Below are 20,506 nucleotides of genomic sequence, written 5' to 3' on the forward strand. Positions count from 1 at the left end.
AGCATATGAGTTATTCCAAAGTATGCTGTTGAATTCTGCCTGTATGCCCCAGAAATTTTTGCTTGACAGAAATGTAACCTCTAGAAGACATTCATCTGATGGTAGATTTTTGGTTTTTTCTTCTTTTTTTTAAAGATGCTGGGTTGCAGGTCCAGTGTCTGAATTAGAGTGCCGCTGGAAGCACTGTACTCGCCTGGTTTGCACTTACAGTGGGATGGGTGGGCCAGTGTTCTTATGACTCGTGCCCAAGCAGATCTGGCAGCTCTACCAAGATGCTTTGAGACAGTGGAAGATTCATCTCTGCTGTTGATAGTTTGTTCCAATGCTGAGACTCCAGCTTAAGACAAAAAAGAAAAACGGCAAAGTGAACAAGAGGTGAAGGCTGAATTGAGATTATGACTGGAATCTAACAGGAAAATGTTGCCAGCATTAAGCCCTTGTGGCATTTTATGTATTTGTTCTGGCTTTTTAGGAGCACTGACAGGACCCAAGCGGGAAGGTCTATTAAGTACTAAAATCACTCAAGTTAGAATGAGCAGAATATGCTCTTGGCCCTTGAAAACTGTGAACCTTGAGAGAGAATAAGTAGATCATGAAAGAAGTTTTTAGTGCATGGGTTGCATGTGTTTTCGGCTGTCATCACTTTCTGAGTTCACACTGGCGATATGGTTGGTTTACAATATATGCATCTCAAAATCTGACCAATAGTGTAACTTTTGGTTACATTAAAAAAAAAAGACTTTAGATACACCTGGTTTTGGGTGGCAAACTTTAGAACTTCAGGGTCTATCTTGAAGGTCTTGCATTTGATTATAGGGGATAGGGCATGGAAAGGGAAGAGAAAGTAGTGCAAAAGCTTGGGGACTAAAATTCAGAAATTAAAATGTTGCAGAAATTGGCGTACAATCATTTTTATCTGTACTCAAGCACTACAGTTTGGGCAGCCCTGTGATACCTTTTTCTTTCTGTTTGAGGAGGGAACATCCTCACTAGAAGGACCTGCTCATTTGGTTAATCCTGTCCTTCTGAGAGATTTGAAGGTGGATGTCTAGATTCCTGACGTGGTCTTCAACTATTTCTTTCAGTATGCAGAATTCTGCTCTAACCAGATTGGTTTCTGTTGTTGCAGTTTGGTCATCAAGTCTTCTTTGTCTACAGGAACAATTGTTTTGAATCCTCTTTACTCTTTGCTGGTGGGAACAAACCCTGATTTCCCCCTCTCCCTCACCCTGAGTTAAGGAAATTCCACAGTATGTGTTTGGTGTGTTTTCCTGTGAGTAGAGCTCCTTGCTTCACTTGTTTTGGACCTTATTTTTTTCAGGGGATCAGGAAGACGGTCAGTCTGGTAGTTTAAATCAAAAATTAACTGAAGTAGAATGTTGTGGAGAGGAAAACCCAAGGAGAGCCAGAAAATTTGAGCTAGTGACCTGAAGAGTCCTATTCCTTAGTGACTTACAAAGTTTATCATGTCGTATGTTCCCAAGGTTTTGATGGGAATTCTTTCCTCAAGCAGCAAGAAACTGAAATTTACATTTTAATTTATGAAAGGTTTCTGCAAATGGGAATTAAGCAGCCATATCCTACAATGACTTGTCTTTGGGGAGGGTAGAGGAGTGGGATCTTGCCTGAGCCACTGTGGAAGATTGTTCTTTTAACTGCCAAATTGCCACTGAATCTCAGGGAAGATTTTCTGCCAGAAGATAGATCTCAGTAAGTGGTGGATCTTCTGTGTGTGCTCTCTGAAGGCACAGCAGATTTTGTCTCCAGCAGCTATGGCTCACCAGCACAACAGGAGCCTTCTGTTACATCCTACTCTGTGTGTCAGCCTCTCTTGTTTAGTTCTGTCTTACAACACAAACATGTTTCTTCTGTATTTTGTTCTTCCTTTAACAAGAACTGAATAAACAAAACCTGTGGGCTGACTCTGGCTTGTACAATCTCTTGCTTTTTCTTGCTTTACAGTATCAGCTTTTGTTACCAAGTTAATGAATTTTTAGCTCGTTGAACTTTAAAACATCCTGGATTTTATTTTCAAAATTCTATGGATTTGAGTTCTAGATAACTGTAAATAGCTAGAAGGGATTGGCATTTTCTTTGGCTTCATGGGCTGGCATCATTCCTGGACTTTATTTTTAAGCTTAGAAAGTTAGACTGTGTGTATGTTTTGTGTATTGCTCTGTGATTCTACACTCCTATTTCTGCTGCTCCCTGCTGGGAGCTACTTCTAAATGACTTTGGTAAAAGTTTTGAAGAAATTCTTTCTATGGTTTGGTTGCCAAGGAGAAGGGTAGGTTCAAAGGGATTATATTGTACTGAATTTCTCTGCTTTTTCTTGTGCCATGTCCTCTTTTTTGCTGTTGGAAATAGGGATTGCTGTGGACCTGAGTAATCTCAGTGTCTGTCCTTACTTGAAGGAATTTTGATGTTTAAAAAGCTTTCAGAAAAATGAACCTTTAAAATGCAGCTGTGGTATAGACATTTATTCAGGTCAGTAGTGTGTGAGATAGGGAATTTGTTAGTCTCTCTGTGTGGTTTGGTTTTTTTGTTTGTTTGTTTGTTTGTTTTCTTTGATTTCTGAGATTGGATTGCTGCAGTTTATGGCTAGCCATATATTTAGCAAATGTAATAAACAAGGTCAGATACATTAGCAAGTATGTCGAAGATTATAGGGAAGAAAGTTCTAATGGCAGCTCACTGAGAACACATGGATGGTGCTAAGCAGTGAAGGATACCAAGAACAACAGATTGAGAACTGTTGATTATGTTGAATTTATGAAAGAATGCAAAAGCTAAAAGGGAAACCCCTGATCCCTAGCCACTTGAAGACAGGCTTAGCTGATCACAAAATGGTAATTACTTGTGTGACAGTGGCTTTGGTTGTCTGTATTCCCTACCATTCATATTGGAAAACAAAAGATCTCTCCCTGGTTATGATGTATGGGTAATATCTAGGTTCTGTTTCTGCTGAAAGGCTTTCACCTGGACCCTTGGCAGTGGTAGCTTCCTTTTGTTTTATGAAATAATACCTTCTTATGGTGCTTATATACAGGAAACCTGTAAATGTGGCCTTTGTTCAGTTTTCAAGATTCACAGAATGTTCGGGGTTGGAAGAGGCCTCTGTGGATCATCTAGTCCAACCCCCCCTGCCGAAGCAGGGTCACCTACAGCAGGCTGCACAGGACTGCGTCCAGGTGGGTCTTGAATACCTCCAGAGAGGGAGACTCCACAACCTCCCTGGGCAGCCTGTTCCAGTGCTCCGTCACCCTCAGAGGGAAGAAGTTCTTCCTCATGTTCAGCTGGAACTTCCTATGCTTCAGTTTGTGCCCATTGCCCCTTGTCCTGTTGCTGGTCACCACTGAAAAGAGTCTGGCCCCATCCTCCTGAGACCCACCCTTCAGATATTTATAAGCATTTATTAGGTCCCCTCTCAGCCTTCTCTTCTTCAGACTGAACAAGCCCAGCTCCCTCAGCCTTTCCTTGTAGGAGAGATGCTTCAGTCCCCTCACCATCCTCGTAGCCCTCCGCTGGACTCTCTCCAGTAGCTCCTCATCTTTCTTGAAGTGGGGAGCCCAGAACTGGACAGAGTACTCCATATGGGGCCTCACTAGGGCAGTGTAGAGGGGAAGGAGAACCTCCCTCGACCTGCTGGCCACACTCCTCCTAATGCACCCCAGGATGCCATTGGCTTTCTTGGCAGCCAGGGCACACTGCTGGCTCATGGTTAACCTGTCGTCCACCAGGACACCCAGGTCCCTCTCCACAAAGCTGCTCTCCAGCAGGTCTGCCCCAAGCCTGTACTGATGCATGGGGTTGTTCCTCCCCAGGTGCAGGACCCTGCACTTGCCCTTCTTGAACCTCATCAGGTTCCTCTGTGCCCAACTTTCCAGCCTGTCCAGGTCTCACTGAATGGCAGCACAGCCTTCTGGTGTACCAGCCACTCCTCCCAGTTTGGTGTCATCAGCAAACTTGCTGAGGATACATTCTAACTCTTCATCCAGGTCATTGATGAGTAAGTTAAACAAGGCTGGGTCCAGTACTGACCCCTGAGGGACACCACTAGTTACCGGCCTCCAACTAGACTCAGCGCCGCTGATGACAACCCTCTGAGCTCTGCCATTCAGCCAGTTCTCAATCCACCTCACTGTCCACTCATCCAGCCCACACTTCCTGAGCTTCTATACCACTAGAGCCAATTAGCAAGAGTTGCAGTTTTGGGGGGCTGAGAAGGGCAGCTTGTTGGCTATGAGCTATTTCTTGGGGTTTTTACTTTCCCTTATTCTTTTTCCCTTAAAGCAAATTAATCTGTTGCAGTTGCAATGGGGATAATTCGCTTGGAAACACCTCCCCTTTCACAACTATTGTGTAACGAAGGTACAGAGCTGATAAAAATTTCCTTTGAAGAGGAAGAATTTGATAAGAAGTGTCCTTCTCTTTTTGGTGCTTCTGTGTACTTGTAGCTGGAACTGTTGGCGCCATCTGAGCCGCTTGCTCTTTTCTTGAACTATTTCTGTTTTTTTGTGTTAAATCTTTTCTCCTGAATGATACTGAAATCGCTTCATTCACATTGTGCTAACGTCTTTGTCCATTAATCTACTTGAAACTGAAAAGAAGCAAAGGTAAAGGCAAGAGAAATTTCACTGCTGTGAAGTTCTGTCATAAGCTGCCCTGAAGTTCCACAGTCATAGGTATTACTAGAGAACAGTTTAAACGTGGAATAAGTTACTCGCAAGACCACTGTTGTTTGGTTGCTGTTCTGACACGCTGGGACAGAGACTATAACTTAAATCACCTCCTTTCTGCCTCGCAGCTTTTAATTCAGCTTCTGTACTTCCATGTATTGTGGGTCGCAGCAGCCATCCGCAGTGATGCTTGTTTATCAGGCTATGTTATTCAGCGGAAAGCATGAACTTGGAAGGCTGGGTTAGGGGGTTCCTCCCTACACCCCCTTCCAGCTGGGACACTGCGGGGGGGGGGGGGGGAGGCAAAAAAATGACAATTCTGTTATGAGTGTTGAATGTTACCACATGACATAGTTGCATGTAGTGGAATGGTGATGGGATTGATTGAAATTTTGGCAACTCAAAGCCCTTCGTAGTGCAGAGAATTGAAGTAGAAACAGACAAATGGTGAGAATTTGCACTTCAGAAATTTTGCAGTTGTGCGAAGTGGATATAACATGGTCTCAGACAAACAGGTGGAATACTTAGTAAGGTAGAAGTGCTAGAGTTAAGGCAGAATGCTTTTCACTCGCTTTGCATAGGATAAAAAGACGGAGGCTGAAACCGATCATCACGTAGCAGTTGAAGTAAACTGTATGGCAACTGATTGCCAAAAGCAATGTATATTTACTCTGCCCTCTTAGTTTTGTTGGGCTTTGGACAGATGAACAAGAGAAATGGCCGTTGCATTTTCAAAAAACTTCACTTAAAGCCGAGCGTTACTAAGCTCAACTTTTGAAAGAAGCTGCCTATGTGTACATGATCTGTGCATATACTTGCATTGATCTGGAGATCTCATTTAACGTTAGAAGCATTTTAAGACTGTTAAATACTTGTTTTCATAACCTTTTAAATGACATTTCCTGTTTAGTAATTAATTATTCAGGCTTAATGCTCACTAATGAATCTTGCTATTTGAACATAGATAATGTGCTTTTTAAGAGCTTAGTGGCAGTTGAGTTCTTTTGAAAAGCAGTACCTTTTGGGACTTTTTTCTGAAGCAACAAAAAACAAACGGGGAAAAAAAACTAACCACACAAAGCCTGCCGGACTTGTTCTTTTCATGGTTACCTTCAGTTACTTTTCAAATAATGAATTTGACATAAGATACTACAGGATACAAAAGGTGTATCAACAGTAGTGAGTACTAGATCTGTAGTCTTCTAGGAGGACTTTTTCCCCATGTTTAATATTTGAGAAGTATAATGAAGTCTGCCAGGAGGGTGTATCCGCTTGTTTTATTTGGTAGCTAGACTGGTGGCTTTTATTCTTCAAATTATTCCAGTTGTGAGGAGTCGTAAAACAATCTGACACAAGTCTGCGATGAAAAATTTCATTTAGTCATATGTACTTGCTGCATTGCCCATGTATGAATGCTAGGAATGACTCTGTGCTATTACAACATCAAGTTGTATCTCTGTCTTAACAAAGTATGTGTAATGGGGTATTTTCTAGTATGTGGGGTTTCAATTTTTTGTGTATTGGTAAGTATTCAGCTGACTTAGCTGGATTTTGAGTGCTCTGAAAATACCACGACTGACATATATCTTCTGTCACTTGAGTCTAGTACATACACAAGTGTGGTTAGCAACTGATATCCTTTAACAGTTGTTGTGTTCTTTAAGTTTTCTTTTTTTTCCTGTGCTGCTCCGTGGCTTAATTTCTTTAAATAAAAGATTGATGTTTTTTTAATACAGCCCATGAAAAATATTGCTTTGCTTATAAATATTGTTAAAATCAAAACTTTATGTTTAATTCCTACTATATGTTAGAAATGTATATTTGTTTTGTTTAGCTTTGAATTACATTGCTGTTGATCTCCAGATCAGTTTTCATTTTGGCAGTATATTTTGGATACTCATTTTTTTTTATAATTGTGTACATGGAAACACAGACTGTGAGCACACTAATGCTATGTAGCAAGATTAACCTGCTATCTTGAGAAACTCGCAACCAAAAGCTGAAGAGGGTGAGACCAGCCAACTTGAGGCAGTCCAGTGAACAGGACTAGCTGTCAGTAGGCATTAGTTGTGCCTGCTTGGAGAGGCATGGCCCGGAGCTGGCCTCTGGTGGCTCGGCATCAAGCTCTTATTGGTAAGTGAGGCTCAGTCTCAAAGATGCTGAAGAACAAACAAATCATTCCTGCCCCCAGGAAAATTTTGAAGGGGAGTTTCCAAGCTTTTTTGCATGTTTGTATTGTTTTTTTTTCAGTCCTCTTGTATAGGAGGAGAAGGAGCTATTTCAAGCCCAGTTTGTGGCATGTTAGTTGAAAATCAGGTGTGACTCCCTCTGTTTTTTGTAGTTCGTATTTTAATTTGAGTGCAAAGACTGTCTTTCGGTGTAGGTACGTGGATTCTATGTGGATCCTGAACAGCGAAGACTGAGATATACAAATGAAGGGGAATTGCATTTATCTGTGTCCCTTAGGATGCTCGTTAGGTTTTGGGTGTGTTCTACTGAATTTAAGAGCTTGTTTGGTTCCAGTCTGCTATCTTCTGTCCAGTATTATGAGGAACACGGTATGTAATAAGAATAAAATAATCACAATAGTTACAAGTTCCCCTTTTTGGGACAAAGACCTAGATGATAAGAAGGTACTAGCATGTGATTCATGCAGAACAGAAATCTTAGGAGGGGTGGGGTTTCCTTAGGTAACTCATTCTCACTTGTACTTGGTGTCATTAAACATTTTACAAAACATTGTGAAGAAAAAGATCTATTCAGGGACAGTTCTTTATGTCAGTTTTGCTAAGATATTTTTATGATGAATATAGGAAATCTCATTTTTCTAGAATTTCTAAAGACTTGCATTTACAAAGCTGGCCAAAATGTATATACAGAAACTCCTTTAGGCATATGTCTTCCTACTTGTCCTTTCCACCCTGCAATAGTAAGCAAACTGAAAATCAATGGTTGTTTTTCAGGAATTTGTCTGTACACAAATGTTTTCTTTTAGGCTTATGCCTGCTAGTGACACAGCTGATTAGAGCCAGAGCAGTTCATTTAAAAGAAAATGGACAATAAAACTGCCAGAAGAGAAGGTCAGGCTATCGGGACAATATAAGGGTGGCAGTGTGGATTTCTAGAATCATCTTGCCAAGTCACATAGTACAAAGGAGGGTGTTAAATCCTTTTGTGCTGGTCTTCTCTTGCTTGCTTACTTTGGTAGAGGATTAAAAAACCAACCAACGAAATTCAAACCACTATGGGCATGCGCACAGGCAGAAGCTGATAGTTGAAATGTAACAAACTGCTGATCTGTCCGATTTAAAAATCTAGGGTAGTTATTTAGTGTTTCTGTAATCCACCAGAGCCATGTTGGAGCAGTGTTCATCAAAATCAGGTCATGCCATGCCCTTGGGATTCAAGTCCCTGCAGTGAACTGATCCTCTGTAGACACAAACTTGACATGTAAAATTGTTTTCCGAGTGCCTGATTTTTAAGCTTTTCAATTCAGAGCAAAATAGTGACTCTTCCCCACTTGGCTATCTCCTTCAAAGCAGGAGAAAATTCATGGTATTTTTACAAGCTGTCCTATCTCATTGTATTCTGTGAAGCATGAATGGGAGGATACTGCTGCTTTTGATCAACATTCTTTTTCATGTCAGGGAAAAGAAGGCCATGAAGAGCCAGGAGCTTTTTGTTCTTGTCTTTGTTGTTGTTCCCTTCTTACCCCTAATGAGAAAAGTTCTCTTATTTCTCCCCTCTCTCACTTTCAAACCTAAACCCCTCTTATTAACAGGCAGCGTAGCACAATAATACTTGCATTACAGCCCTGTTTATGTGCATACTTACGTTGTCCTTAAACATAAAAGTGCTGGCAAAAGCAAATACAGACATTGTAGCTATACAGAGGTGGTTGTGGACAGCTATTGCTTCATTTGGTAAACATCAGAAGTAAATCTCACTGGTACAATTCCCTCTTCGCAGGGAATTTCAGGTTTTTTTACAGGAGGGACTTCCATTGTATTTACATAGGTAGTAACATTTCTAAAATATTTCTAGAATTTTTAGACTTCCAGATCTAAACTTCTGTCTCATGCTCTGTGTTCCATAGCTCTGAAATGCTAAAACCATCTCACAGTCAGTCTCTTGGTATGTGAATTCTAATGAGTTAGAGGTCTGACCTGAAACAAGAAGGCAGGGAACTCTGCTACCTGAGTAGCACGCTCTGTGGATGATGGAATTTTTTCAGGACATAAATGGCATTTAGGTACTTTCACAATTATGCAACTATTTACACCTTTGTCCCCTTTCTCCCTGAAGTCTCCTTGATGTTAAGCATCTTGCCCATACATAGATTGAGGTGGAATCTAGTGATTTTATTTTTTTTTTCTTCATACTCTCTAACTCAGTCTCTCTTGGGGGCAGGGAAAAATGGGGATAATATTCCAGAGGGGATACATCACTTTATTGCTCATTATTCATCTCTTGACTTCAAAGGGCATGAATTTTCCTTCTTATCCTCTTTTAGGCTGTTTTGTTCCTCCTGTCAGTCAGTGAGAATGCTGCAGTTACAGCTGCTCATTATTTGAGGTGAACAGCCCACTCCTAGTCAATTGTAGTGGCTGTTCTAATGGTTCTGACTCTGAACAAGCGGGGTGATCTCCTGGGAGGCTCTGGAGGTACCATCACTGGTTTCGTGATAGTGTTCTCTTTCTGTACTTTACTTTTTAAGAACAGCACACAGTTAGGGTTCAACTCCATTGGATGTAGAACTCAGCTGCTTCTGGAGCTGCTGAGAAAGTTGAAATCACTTAGCAAGTCCTAGGACTGGTCATATAATGCTCTATTTTTATAATGCTTCCTATTTCTCTGTAGGTATTGTGTCTCTTACTCTTCAGAATCATGTGTGTCTGAAGCTTGTTATCTAGTGAAATCTCTGTGCAACTGGCCTCTGAATATTTATTTGTTCTTGGGAATGCATCTTGTGGAAAACAGCAGAAAAGCCAGTTCTTCTTCAGACTGCCATTCCAGAGCATTTCTTGTGATATTTCTGTGTCTGTCTTTCCACAGCATGCCCTCGAGTCTTTTGACAAGGTAAGTAATAGCTCTGGGATCTTAATGTCCCTCACTTTGTTTATCTCTTGTAGACAGATGCCTACTCCTTCTTGGATAGGCTCAGATGGCAATCTGGAGTACTGTGTCCAGTTCTGGGCTCCCCACTTCAAGAAAGATGAGGAGCTACTGGAGAGAGTCCAGAGGAGGGCTACAAGGATGGTGAGGGGACTGGAGCATCTCTCCTACGAGGGGAGACTGAGGGAGTTGGCCTTGTTCAGCCTGAAGAAGAGAAGGCTGAGAGGGGATCTTAAAAATGCTTATAAATATCTGAAGGGTGGGTCTCAGGAGGATGGGGCCAGACTCTTTTCAGTGGTGACCAGCAACAGGACAAGGGGCAATGGGCACAAGCTGAAGCATAGGAAGTTCCAGCTGAACATGAGGAAGAACTTCTTCCCTCTGAGGGTGACGGAGCACTGGAACAGGCTGCCCAGGGAGGTTGTGGAGTCTCCCTCTCTGGAGGTATTCAAGACCCACCTGGACGCAGTCCTGTGCAGCCTGCTGTAGGTGACCCTGCTTTGGCAGGGGGTTGGACTAGATGATCCACAGAAGTCCCTTCCAACCCCGAACTTTCTGTGGTTCTGTCACTTGCATTCTCCAAATTACGCAGATTCACAAATGTTTGCTAGATTGGAGCTATAGGTAATGCATGGATATATTGTAATCTCTGCGTAATCTTTTCTGTAGCACTGAACTGTGTTAAGTATAATGAAACAAGACCTGGACCTCAAAGGTGAGAAATGCCCGAGCCGGCCATTTACAGACAGAGTAGGAAATAATACACAAGAAAATAGTTGTGGACAAATAAAAGCATGTGCCTTGTGTTATAACAGTTCAAGGCTGTTGCTTTTTCGAAATGGTGTCCAGAAAGAATTAGATGTTTAGAAAGAAACATCTATTCAGTTTTCTGGGGAATGTTAAGAGGAAGAGATGCTGAACTGCAGAAGAAAGGAAATTCCAGGTTAGGGAGGCCTATGTGGAAGAAAGCATACAACAGTGAAGAAGGGCATGGAGATATAAATATAGAATGTCAGTAAAAGCATATGACTCATACTGCTGTAGCAGCATAGTGCAGAAGTACAGAACAAAAACCCTATGGTATACTATGATGCGTTTGCAGATATTTTTCCATAGCTGGTTAATGTTTTATGCATACTGCTTTTTCAGAGGCGTCACTGAATTGTGTCTTGATTTTCTTTTTTTTTTTCTTCTTTTTGTTAGGACTTTGGTTTTAGATGAAGAGCTAAGTCCTCTATTGAACCTTGAAAGCAGCAGTTCTGCTTGCTGGGTAGAGATGAGTTAGATTTGTTTTTAATCATGTAACTAAATTTAGCCAGCAATCTGCATTTTAAGGCATTGCTATTAAAAGTCTAAAAGTGATATATGTATCGTAGTTTGAATCTGAAATGAGCCAGAGGCACAGCTGGTGAGGCAGTCATGACTCTCTAATCATGAGAGAAGAGAAATGAGAAGGGAATTTTCTCTTCTTGTAGGGTGACTGCAAAGTGTGATAGGTGCTTTAACATCTCCCTCTGCTCCCACCCCCATTCCCCAGCTTTGTTTCATGATTGCATGGACTTCATGACCTCTCCTCCACATTTTCTTTTTGAGCCAAGATCGTATATCTGTTTGATATCAGCAGTTTGAAAACAACTTTGCAAGCATTTAGCTTCTTACATTTTAGTTTTTCTTTCAGTTTATTCAGAGCTTCGTGTGGCACTTCATGTTTCCAGTCTTCTAAAAGCAAAATAGCCTTTATCCAATCTAAAATCCAAACCCAGAGGCAGGACTTCCAAGGTATCTGGAGAGTCTTGAATTTTGCCATACTCAAAGGTTATTTTCTTCCAGTCTTTCAAAGCAGTGAAGCGTGCTATTAAGTGTGTGAATAATCCCGTTAGCTGAATGTTGCCCATCTTGAGACATAACATGTTGTAACTATGGAAGCAAAAAAGAAAAAGCGTACCTGTTTTTTAATGAATGAAAGTCAAAGCTATTTAGATGTTTAATGGTGTCGACAGTCTTAATAAAGATGGATCTGTTGGTAAAGTGCATAATAAACTTAGCATGTGATATGAAACTGTGAGTTTTCTCTAGCCTATCATACACAATATTAAGATGACCTAATACAGCACTGCCTTTAGCAATATTTGCTGTTGCCAAGCTCCCATTTCCCAAGAATATTTTTCAGCCAGATCGATTCCTTGTCTTGGTTTACCTTCCCCATCATAAATAGTTCAAGCACAATGAAGGAAGGCTGGTGGCCTAGGGGTGAGAACAACTCTTTGAGATCAAAACTTCTCAAGCTATCTTGGTGTAAACTGTTGCCTAAGAAGTTCTCAGTCTGTGCTAAAAGGCTGTCACAGTTCCAGTGTCGTCTTCTGGAGAGCCTTCAACATCCTCATAGCTCTGCCTGCCTAGTGGAGTCTTTTCCATTAATTGCATTGTCATGTGAGTCATTGGATGTTTAGTGTTTGGGTATCTCCAGGGGGCTCTGAAAGGAGACAAGATGATGTTCCCTTATGCTGTATCTGTTTACATTAATGCCGTGCAACAGAGTTCCTCCTGATTGGATAAATTTTCTTTCATGATGCATGGTTTTCTTCTAGGTGGATTTCTTAAATTTCCTCTTTAGTAGGAGTGGGTCATAGTGGGAAGCCAGTTGTTTGCTGGATCATAGATGAGCCACTGATTCTAACGGTGTAAAATCCCTTAGATGTCTTGTTGCTTTGTCTTGCCCACACACTTGTGATTAAATTGGTCGTCAGATTTGGGGACATCTGATGTAACTCAGAATAGCAGAAATTTTTTGGCCCTCTTGAAGAGTATAGGAGTTTTAACTGACAAACCCATAGCTATTGCAGGGGGATGGGTGATGCCCTTATGGTTCGCTTCCTGTGGCACTTGGGGCCTTTTATTTTAAGTTTGAACCTATTTATAGGGTGCTTGGAAACCCTTGTGAACTGCAGCGTCTTTAGTGGATGCTTTGTGGACTATTCTGAACTAGCTATGGATTGCAACCTGTGACTGCAGAAGGCTGAAAATGGCAATTGAAATCATCACTAGTTTTTTGTTGCTGACATCCTTGAAATGCTTTTACTGTTTTGTCTGAATTTTCCTGAAGAAGCGTGACCTCAATGCTATGCATAGATTTGTGTTTTAGGGATACATTTTTTAATAGCTATTATAAATAAATATGGAAAAAAATTCAGGAGCATGCCCTATTACATAAAGATGCAGAAGTATGTAAGGAGGTCATAGAAAGAAAATGTGTTAAGAGATGTGGGCAGCTCTGGTACACTGAACTCCCATGTAAGAGGATGAAGGGGCCATTTAAACCTTTGTCAGAGCAGATAATCCTGCTTTGTACTGAAACCGTGCACAGGTAGTTGTGGCAGTGATGCCTGTTTTCCAGCTGCTGAATTAAAGCTGTCTTCAGCCAAGAAGGAGTTGAGGGTGGATGAATGAATGTTTTCTGTAAGGTTGCCCTGCAGAGACTGTTTCTAGGTGGATGAGGAAGTTTCTCAGAGTGGCTGGAGAACATCAGTGATTGTCCTGGAGGACAGCAGAGATTTGTAGTTGTGTGAGAGTTGCTGGCTTGCCTGTTGTGGGGCAGAGTGGAGGCAGACACAGCCTCTAAATGTCAATTTTTAATACCTGCTCCTGTGAATTTTCATGTCAAAGGAAACATTGGGAATTTTATTTAGAACTGCCTATTTCAAGTCTGAATGAGATTAAGCATTCAGTGTGGATATTGAGAGTTCATTTGAAAAGTAATTGTTAATGCAACCGTGAACTGAGATAGCCTAGATGAACTCTTTCATCTCATGTTTATGAAAGGATAGTTCAAAGCTTGCCTGGATACCAAATAGAGACTTCAAGCAGATAATGCTAGTGCAATGATGATGTTATCTTAAAACAGGAAAATTGATATAAAGATGAGTCTGAATCTAGTGAAAAATAAGTAAATTTTATTGTTCCCTTTAGTCTGTTGAGTTTTACTGAGAAACCAACCTGTTTTTAAAACTGAAATGCATTCTTTTTATTGCTAATTGTCTCCAAATCCTTATGTGGCTGAGCAGATTGATGAAGAAAGTGCTAAAAAGGAAAAATGTCATGCTCTATAGCCTCAGCAGCACACAGCACAGCAAGAGCTGCGGTGTCAGGCAGGAAGCAACTAGAAGTGCTTTATGCAGTGATGCTGGATTTGCAACAATTCGAAGGCTGTGAACTTGTAACTTTTGAGGCCATTCTCAACTGTCTATGCTTTGTGATAGCATAAGGACAGGAGGATGACGTGAAGAAAATGCAGAGGAGCCTTCCTGGTCGTGGAGTGCCTAGTATAGTGCTGCAAGCACTTGCATATACACATACCTTCATCCGTATTCTGTGGGGGACGTGAGCATGTGTTTCAGATGATTTGCTGCTGTATGTATACTGATGAGACTGCTGTGTTTACAGTTCAAAGAACAGCAGGAAACTAGATCTGTATGACCCTGTAGAATCTCAAATGATGTGGCATACTGTTGTATGTATTATTTGCTTAAGGGGCGGTTGGGGAAGTTTTTCTTAAAAATCTTCTGACCTTCCTCTGTCTTTTTCTTCTACCTCTCTGAACTCCTGTACTGTATGTTTCATTCAGGTTGTACACTGGAATGACACAGGATGCATGAATTATATCTGTTACTCCTTAATTCCAAATGTTGTTGAACCCTCTGGCCTTTATTTGATGTAGCATTTGCCAGCTAAACAAAGGAACAGTTGCAGAGAGGTTGACTGGAACAATGCAGATGTTGACAGTTCAGGAGCTGAAGTGGCTTTTGGAGTTGGAGCCTGCATGCCCAGAGCATGGCAAGAGCAAGGTCTTAAAAAACATTGTTACTCTCTTAGAAGAACTGGGAAAGCTTTCCATCATTGTATGCTTCTTTCTTTCACTCAAGTTGTGAAATAACTCCTGCCTCTTGTGCCCTCTTAGTGTATAAAGTCTGGTATGAAATATCTTATTTTCTGATGCCTTAGCCACTTCCATGGTTGATGTACTCTGTCCAGTTGACTCATCACTGTGTATGTTTTCTTGACTTCTGATTAGAATCTGTTCTATTCTAATATTAGACCAACACTCCTTATTATATCACCCGTCATTCTTAAGTAATTCATCCTGCAACCTCCTTACTCTGTATGACTAATGTCTTTTTCTCAAATATTCTTAGAACATTTTAAAATACCATCTATATTATATGCAGCAGAGTAGCAATACCTCTCGTTACAATTGCTTAGTGCTTTCTGTCATAACTCAGTACTTTCTTTTGCTTAGGATTTTGATGAAACTTGAACATTTTTGGCTGGAATTTTCCATGCATTGGTGTTTGCCTCAGCCTAAAATTTCCACTTGAGACTGATTTTTTTTTGTTTGTTTGTTTGTTTGTTTTGTTTGTTTGTTTGCTGAAAATATAATCGGTATTTCATAGAGAAGGCACTAGTAAATCAGCTTCTGTTGGGTTCTCACAGAAAAGACAGTTTTTTGTTTTTTGTTTTTTAAAGATTCCTAGGCAGATGTCTTCAGCTGAAAAACAGGGATGATTGACCATTACCAGGAGACTGAGCATGGGAGAGGAATGCTCACCAAACAGGAGCAAGTCTGGGGAATGAATTTCTGCCAATTAGAAGTGAGAACTGAGTTGATGAGTACTGAGAGTGGTTGCTTACCTAATTTTGGGAATTTAAGAGGTTCTTTCTAAAAGCAAAAAATATTTTATCTGACTTTAATTTTTTTAATGGATGTTCTCCACGTTTGCCTAACTGTCTGAAACTTGTTTCCCTTAGAGTGGCAAAATAGGAAAAAGTTAGTTACAATTATTTCTATTTGTAATCAGAAGTGGTTTGTGTTCTCCTGAAGGCTCTGTGTAGTTTTGCAGGTGCAAATAATTCTGTGCTTGCTTGTCCACTGAAAGAAAATAGAATCTGTGGATGGAAGGTGTTTTGTTGTAGCTAAGCGTTATTGCTGCCTGGTTTTAATGCTTCAAATATGCTTGCGTTCTTCAGTTCCACTGAATTTACTGAAATAATATTTAATAATGGAGATGGGCATAGTTCAAAGCCTTTGTAAAGCTGAATAGTATCACTGGGATCATACTGTTTCCAGTTCTGTTACTTCCATTTCAGCTTGGTGTTACTGTTGAAATTTCAGTGTAGGGCCTCAAAAATCGATCCAATAACAGGATTGCAGCGTGAACCTTAAGGAAACCAGTAGCCACAGTGTAGCAGAAAAAAAGACCAAACTTGTACAGACCTTGGCACGTGGAAAAAACGCTAGCTGGTGGAGAGGCTTTTTCCAGTCATTGATAAAGACACAGTAAGCAGCCGATGACAACTGTAGTTTCAACAGGATTAATTTGTCTAAAGAGAGATGGTTTCTGAAGAGTAAAAACAGTTACACATGGAGACAGCAGCTTGGGGCAGATAATAGAGTTACTAGCCCTTACTTCCTAAGGGGAAGATACGTATGCCGTTTACTTTGACTTCAGAGTAGGTGGTTGTGGTGTTTTGCTCTGATCTGAAGCTGTAGACCACTGCACTTTTCTCCACCTTTCACTGCCCCTTGGCAGAGGGGAGCAGAATTGTTTGCTTTGCATGGAACTTGCTCTAGCAGCTCGTCATCAAGATAGTGATCCTCTCTGGTTTCTGCTGGTCACTGGCAGGGCAGGAGAACTATTTTCTCAGTGAGTAACTGGTCAGGTGTGTGTTGGGATTTTAGATTGCCTTCATCTGAATACAGGTGCCAGCAACAGAGGAGACTTGAGATAAGGTGGAGCAGTACCCTGATGTGATGATGCAAAGGATCATTTTTGTTATGAGTGGCTGGTGTTTCTTATTCATGTCTGAGTCCAGACAGACCACTAAATTTGGTTGAGGAAAGAATTTTTTACTTGAGAGGAACCTCTGCTGCCCCTGTGTACAGGATAGTGCTGTAGACTGCATACGAGGATCTGGGTCCGTGTTATCAAATACACTGCTTGCCTTTCCAGAGGCCTTGTAAGTTCCTGATGTTTTTGCCTGTAGCGCTTGATGTTTTTTGTTTCTGAAGGTTGAAATGCTTTAGTTAAACTATGGTCCTTAGGATCAATACAGCAATGTCCGGCTAGGGCTTGAGAGCCTGTGGTATATCAGTGATCTAACAAAATAGAGCAGCCTGCCTGTCCTTTTCCAGTCCACTAACAGGGTTCTAGATAGGTGCAGTGACCTGGTCTGATGTAAAAAGCCTGAAGCTTATCCTATGTTTAAATTTGATACTGATGCAGGAGACTTCTCACAAGAGTTTTGCACCTGCAAATGTTTTTAGCAGACATCTATACAAAATGGGAACTAAATATACTATCTCCAGAACAAGCATGTTTTTTAAACTACAGACTGTTTTCCTAATGTCTGTAAGGTATACTGGTAGTTCTCTTAATGAAACTTGTTTTAATGCTTTAACCTAAAAAACCAGACTACTATGTAGAAAGACCTCATTTGTATCAAAAGTAGTATGTGACTGGTTTCAACTTTTCCCTGAACTGCTAGGAAGCTCCAAAGGAAGAAAATCTTTGCGCCCTTGCAAGAAAAGGACAGCTGATTTTATCAGTTAATTATTTCAGGGGAAGCATTATTGGTGAACTGAGAGAATGCATCTAAAAAACTGTTGCAAAGATCAGAGTAAAAGATACCACTGCTAGCAGATTTCTGAGGAAAATGCATATACTTCTTGTGTATTTAAATATACGAAGTTAGAGGTTTCCACTTTATTTACAAGGTACATTGTCAGCTTAAACTCCACAAACCAGCAGTGCCTGCCTGTGTCCCCTTCAAGACAGTAAAACAGCACCCAGAGGAAAAGGGAAGCGTTCAGGTTTCCGAAGGTTTGTGTTGTGGCAAGTGTTAAGAAAACCCTCAGTTGTCATCTTTGGGCACTGTGACTGACACCCGCTGCTCCTGATCCCTCTGTGGGATATGTCTCTACTGACTGACAAGGGGAGAATTGTGTGTGTTTAAGAAGTGTGTGTTGCTTGACTTGATCGTATTTTCCTCAGATCCACATAATTTGGCTTATGACTTCATGACTTCAGTTCTGGGGAGGAGTTTGAGGCTTGGCTGAAGTGTGTACCTAACTCAAGGTCATTGCAGGCTTCGTTCTGGGCTGGAATGTGGGTTGCTGCTTCTAGTTAAAACCAGGTTGAGAACATACTCTTTATGCTGTGTGTATACAACTTTGTAGGCCCAGAAGGAGCAACTTTTCATGACTTGTCTGCAGAGATCTTACTTCATTGAGAAAATAAAGCTGTCACTAATATATACATATATATGTATATATTTTTTTTAAATATTGGGAACTGAAGGTAAAAACCATTGCTTTATAGATTTTGTCCATACTGGAGAATGGACTTTTGGGTGTCAGTCCTGCAGCAGTGAACCTGGTATAGTGTGTGGAGAGAAGGATGATCCATATACTGCAGATTTTGTTTACAGTTATCTTTTCTTTGCCAATGTGTAATTGCTGTGAAAACAAACCGGTGCATTTCCAGTGCTTAAAGACAGCTGTGGTGGTGTTCCTGACTACCCAGTTGCTGTCCTGAGGGCTGTTACTCTCCTGACAGAAGTTGTGACAGAAGGTAACTTCTATCAGGAAAACATAAACTGTATGTTAAATACAGGACATGGGATGGATGTCTCTATGGCAAAGACTGAGAATAGAGAACAATATTTCATATTTGGGAATAAGCTGTTTTGTGTGTGCTTCTGTTAAGCTAAAAATGTCCTTTGTATAACCAAAGTGTATGTATTGTATGCAGAATGTCCAGGCTATGCAGCTTTCATGGTTTTATTTATAGCATGGACCACCTTGCAGATGCTATTATGCTAGAAAACAAGTTAATGAAGTTTGAGTAACTACAGAGAAGTACATCATAACGTCTTTAGCTAGTTTTAATATTTTTTTTCTTCTGCTCCCAAAAGTAAGTTTTCACTAGATTTTCGAAGCTTTAGATAAGATGCATTAAGAAGAGTTGTTCTAGTTTTGTATTGGTATCCAGATGTTCCAGGAACCTAATGAATAAGTAATCTTGAAATGTGTTTTGTGTTTAGAAACTGGCAAGGTATTCACCTGGGGCAGAGCAAACTATGGGCAACTTGGAAGGCATGCAGTGGTTCCTGATGGGCCGGAAACACGCACAGCATCTGAACAACGCTTGGACCTGTTGTGTAACGTCCCTACTCCAGTGCCTTGCCTAAATGGAGCATCTCAGGTAAAGAGGAAAATTACCATTCTTTTCCTAGATTTTATTTTTGGGGGTGCATTAAAATCATTAGAACAATTTCCTAATAGAACCTCTTCAAATACAGCAGCACCAGTTTTCACTGCTCTTCCTGTGAGCTCAGAAGTTAATACGATTCAATTATTTCAAATTTCTTAAGACTTTTGCATTCAGAAAATGATTTTTTTTCTTAGTGGAACCAGGTTTACCATAAGAGAAGATGCCAGGTTCTCTCAGATTGTTGCATCTGTAGCACAGCCTAGCAGATGAGCTGGGAGCCTGCCCAGTTGCAATGTTGCTTCTGTCTGAAGCCCTCTGTAACTGTTTAGCCAATGGCCTTTCTCTAGCTGATAAATAATAATGCCGCAGCTCCTAGAATATTTCTCTTACCTTATAACGTCCTTGAGTGATATTGGAGGTGTTCTTTTCATATGGCTAATTTGACACAAAGTGATTTATCCTCAAGCACATAGATGATCAGAAAGAAAACTTGAGTAAAGTTGATTGCTGTAGTCTGATACAACATGCAACCTGTATGGCCTACAAACCATTTTCTTGGCTTTTTAGTAGCTGAGAAGCAGCATATGGCTGTTGGCCTGTTGGCAGGCAATGTGCAGGTCCCATCTGGGCAGATAACCAGTCAAAAGGTATGCATCTCCCAGTGGGACAGCTGGCAGTCAAAATGCGAGGGGTAAGTACAGGTGTACAGCTGCAATGTATGTACTTCATCTCTGCCTCCTGGTAGTCTCCCACAGTGAGACTTTGGTTAGAAGAGTCAGCCTCTGCCCGTTCCCATCATTAGTGTTCTGTGAACGTGTGCACTCACAGACGTGAAGTGGAGCTTCAGAGCCCAGGATGCTGCAGTAATGAATAATTTGTTTAGTCAGTGTTGATACCACTGAGTCTCCAACAGCTTTCTTACTTGTTTTGAGATGGGTGTCCCTGCTTTTGTCACTAGATACCTATAGAGAACAGCATTGCTGAATCGGTTTCACGCTGTTTTTCGTTTGCTTTGGGCAGTGCCTCAAGTATGTAGTTCTGTTGTTTCTTGTACAATACAAAGCCAAGGCAGCCATAGCTCTTGCACAGCAGAACTTACGGTTGGCAGGACGAGTGATCCATGAAGGTGAAGGAAAGGGATGCATTCAGATTATATTCCTTGAAAAGGCAGAGAAAAACAATCTCATCTTCTTTCCGCTGCCCTCAGCGCTCTTGCTCCTTATAGACCTACGAGAGACCTGATTTGAGTGATTAGCAATGGCAGTGTTCTGCAGCAGACATTGTTCTTTGCAGAGCTAACAGCATGAGGACGATTTAAGAAGAGCGTGATCAAGAGCTAGCGTCATTTGTACCCTAAGAGGAGCTGTGTTGATGAGAAAAGGAAAAAGCAAATAAGAAGAGCCTAATTTGCTTCACTTCAAGATTACAAAATAATGCCAGAGCTAG

At 41.0% G+C, this 20,506-nt stretch overlaps 1 protein-coding gene across 4 annotated transcripts in view; it reads left to right on the forward strand.

Annotated features, from left to right (window-relative positions):
* SERGEF (secretion regulating guanine nucleotide exchange factor) overlaps positions 1 to 20,506 on the forward strand; it is a 160,306-nt gene that overhangs the window by 16,580 nt on the left and 123,220 nt on the right. For all 4 annotated transcript variants that reach the window (XR_012764601.1, XR_012764602.1, XM_075427097.1 and 1 more), the window contains exon 9: positions 18,891 to 19,051. Coding sequence is in view for 2 of the 4 variants with exons in the window: in XM_075427097.1 (XP_075283212.1) it covers positions 18,891 to 19,051 (161 nt within the window). In the remaining 2 variants the exon portion in view is untranslated. The remainder of the gene's footprint in view (positions 1 to 18,890; positions 19,052 to 20,506) is intronic.

This window comes from Opisthocomus hoazin, chromosome 7 (genome assembly GCF_030867145.1).
Source record: "Opisthocomus hoazin isolate bOpiHoa1 chromosome 7, bOpiHoa1.hap1, whole genome shotgun sequence".
In the NCBI taxonomy this organism is placed as follows: Eukaryota; Metazoa; Chordata; class Aves; order Opisthocomiformes; family Opisthocomidae; genus Opisthocomus; species Opisthocomus hoazin.